The sequence below is a fragment of the Nyctibius grandis genome (assembly GCF_013368605.1).
Source record: "Nyctibius grandis isolate bNycGra1 chromosome 34 unlocalized genomic scaffold, bNycGra1.pri SUPER_34_unloc_1, whole genome shotgun sequence".
Lineage (NCBI taxonomy): Eukaryota > Metazoa > Chordata > Aves > Nyctibiiformes > Nyctibiidae > Nyctibius > Nyctibius grandis.
The window spans coordinates 248,855-252,470 of record NW_027167468.1 but is presented as its reverse complement, the minus strand read 5'-3'; the positions used below and the strand labels follow the sequence as shown (position 1 = coordinate 252,470).

The 3,616-nt window shown below is 53.5% G+C and overlaps 1 protein-coding gene across 1 annotated transcript; it reads left to right on the top strand.

The window, feature by feature from the left end:
- Window positions 1–506: 506 nt before the first annotated feature.
- LOC137677035 (olfactory receptor 14A16-like) lies at window positions 507–1,466 on the top strand. Its single transcript, XM_068424226.1, has one exon. It carries the CDS (start codon window positions 507–509, stop codon window positions 1,464–1,466), a length of 960 nt encoding a protein of 319 aa, XP_068280327.1.
- Window positions 1,467–3,616: the final 2,150 nt, after the last annotated feature.

Below are 3,616 nucleotides of genomic sequence, written 5' to 3'. Positions count from 1 at the left end.
CTCTGCACTGAGCCACAGAGAGCTGGGCCCTTTTGCCTGTCCTGTCTTAAGACTCCTCACACTTTCAGTCATAAAAAATATAGATTTCTACCACTCAGAGGGAAACTCACCAGCTGTGGTGGTGCAAAATAAAAAAACACACAGAAAATTCTTTTAAAGACTTGTCGAGGCTCTCTTCTGCAGCCCATGTTTTTCAGAGTTGTGAGTGCAGATACTGACCTTTTCCAATAAAGGTGGATTGTGTCTGACATCCCTAGGGAACATCAGAGCTGTCACAAACCAGCTCTCAGGTGCCCACTGCAACAGAGTAAAGCTGACTCCTTGGTAGCACAGGGTCAGAGGTCCTTCTCCTCACAGCTCACTCAGCCAGCACTAACCTAAGAAGAGAAACACCTTTCAAGTGGGGGTGATTTCTATGAAAAATTGAGTGGTTTTTCTCAAAGGAGTCTGTCCTAACTTTTCCCTCTTTACCTTTTTGGACAGGTCCCCATGCCCAGAGGGACCAAATGTCCAACGGCAGCTCCATCAGCCACTTCCTCCTCCTGGCATTTGCAGATTCACGGGAGCTGCAGCTCTTGCACTTCTGGCTCTTCCTGGGCATCTACCTGGCTGCCCTCATGGGCAACGGCCTCATCATCACCACCGTAGCCTGCGACCACTGCCTCCACACCCCCATGTACTTCTTCCTCCTCAACCTCTCCCTCCTTGACCTGGGTTCCATCTCCACCACTGTCCCCAAAGCCATGGCCAATTCCCTCTGGGACACCAGGACCATTTCCTACACAGGATGTGCTGCCCAGATCTTTCTCTTTGTCTTCTTGATGGGAGGAGAGTATTTTCTTCTCACCGTCATGGCGTATGACCGCTACGTTGCCATCTGCAAACCCCTGCACTACGGAACCCTCCTGGGCAGCAGAGCTTGTGTCCACATGGCAGTAGCTGCCTGGGGCGGTGGGTTTCTCACTGCACTGCTGCTCACGGCCAGCACATTTTCACTACCCCTCTGCCGAGGAAATGTCCTGGACCATTTCTTCTGTGAAATCCCACAGATCCTCAAGCTCTCCTGCTCACACTCCTACCTCAGGGAATTTGGGCTTATTGTGGTTAGTGCCTGTTTAACTTTTGGGTGTTTTGTTTTCATTGTGCTGTCCTACGTGCAGATCTTCAGGGCCGTGCTGACAATCCCCTCTGAGCAGGGATGCCACAAAGCCTTTTCCATGTGCCTCCCTCACCTGGCTGTTGTCTCCCTCTTTATCAGCACATCATTTTTTGCCTATCTGAACCCCCTCTCCATCTCTTCCCCAGCTCTAGATCTGATGGTGGCCGTTCTGTACTCAGTGGTGCCTCCAGCAGTGAACCCCCTCATCTACAGCATGAGGAACAAGGAGCTCAAGGAGGCCATTTGGAAACTGATTTCATGGACGTTTTTCAAGAGTGTAAAATTTACCACCTCTCTCCGCAAGTGATACCTAGAGCATCTCATTCCATCCTTTTATTTTTTGGTATTTTAAATAATTTTATTTATCATTATTGCTCTTGTCATTGTCATTCATAATTATTACGTTCCTACACAGTGTTTGCATTTTTTTCACTACACCCGAGACACGTACCTACTTGTGTCACCTGCTTTGCTTATAAAAAGCTGCAGCTCAGATTAGCCTTGTTCTAGCATCTCTGTAATAAAATGGTATCTCTCTGGTGCCGTGCTTTCATGCCGGGCTTTTTCTCCAAAGAGGCCTGAGGAACTGCACCCCTGAAGTTCCTCTTCCTCCATGTGTTCAGGACTAAAAAACTTAGTGTCTTTTTGTGGCCTTTTAGACACATAGGACTGGATTTAGGAGTCACCTTTCAGTGTCTGGTGACAGGTAAGATGGTGAATGTAACTGAGGAGTGTAACCAGGGCTTTCCCACAGGTGACACTGAAGACACCCATCCTGTGGGAGGAGAATCTGGAGCTGCCTGGAGAGCACAGTGGTTGTCTAGGGTCAGTGTGTTCCTGGGGTTGTGTTGGGATGGAAGAGGTCAAAAAAAATGGGGTTTGGGCCTTAAGTAAAAGACATGTGCAGACCTCCTTTGGGCACCCACCAGGTCTTTCCCACCTGTCCAGAGCAGGATTTCCCCCAGAGGGACACACTAGTCCAGGTGTGGCCACACCACGACTCACTGGAGAGGGATGAAAACTCAAGATGTCTGGGGTGGCCATGCTTCTCCTAATACATCCCCCTGGGCAGCTGGCCTTGTTCAAGGTGAGCTTGAACCCACTGGCTCATACAGTGGCCTACACAGAAAAGGGTACCATGCTCCCAGTGCACCCAGTCTGTCCAGCAACAACAGTGTCCCAGTCTGCCCAGTAACCCCAGTGCTCCCAATAACAACAGGGCTCCCAGTAACACCAGGGATCCCTGTCTTACCAGTAACACCAGTGCTCCCAGTATACCCCGTTCAGTCTGCCTAGTAACACCAGTGTGCCCAGTAACATCAGTGCTCTCAGTAAACCCAGGGCACCCATTAACACCAGCATGGGCAGGGATGGGGCACAGGGTGAGGGTCTGGGGCAGGATCTGGGGGTCTCCCCAAGCACTCACCACATTTCCAGGGGGCTTTATTCTGCTCTCTGTCCTTGTCTTCCAGCTCAGGGAGATGGGTACCCAGAGAACAACTGGTCCTGCTATTGAAGCCCGAGGCAAAGGCAGCATTAAGCACCGCAGCCATTCCCTCATCCTTTGTCACACGCCACCCCAAAACCACCCATGAAACCCAGCGGCCTCCCGAACTGCTGCCACAGCTCACGGCGGTGCCCACTACCTCCAGCCACCATCCTCTTAGCACCCTCCCTGCAGGTATTGATGCACGTGGATGAGACCCCCTGAACCGTCTCTTCTCCAGGCTGAACAGCCCCAGCCTTCTCAGCTGAGGATCCCCTCCCTCACCCTGGGGTCAGGTACTGAGGGGGGTTGCACCCCCAGTCATGGGATGGATGGATGAATCATGGCACCAGGGACAGAGAAAACATTTAATTACCATGTTTACTGTAAAATTTCAGATGTGGGTGTGCCCCATGGGGGTTCCCAGCCCTGCACCCCTCAGTCGCTCAGTAGGTGGGGAACCCGTTTCTCTTCTGGGTCCAGCGCTGCCACCACGGGGTCTTGCAGAAGTGGACGTGGCGGGGTTGGTAACATTGTCTCCACCAGGCCTTCACGCAGTGCCAGAGCTGGGTGCAGGCCTCCCACAGGCGCCGTCCTGCCTTGCACGGCCCCGGCACTGCCTGGCCACGCGCCTTGCCCTCAGGCACCCACCGCCGGGGACTGGGCTCTGCTGGGGTGCTCCTGGCCAAAGCAGTGGGGATGCTCCAGCACGGGGCCATGGAGATGCTTCTGTCTGTCCCCACAGTGCTCCTCCTGCTCTGCTCCTTGGGGCTGCTCCTGTTCTTCTCCATGGGACTGCTCCTGCTGAGCCCCATGCAACAGCCCGTGCCCGGCCCCATTGAGCTGCTGATGTCCGGCCCCATTGAGCTGCTGATGTCCAGCCCCATGGGGCTGCTCCTCTTCACTTCCACTGGGCTCCTCCTGCGCAGTTCCACAGGGCTGCTCCTGCCCGGCCCCATGGGCCTGCTCCT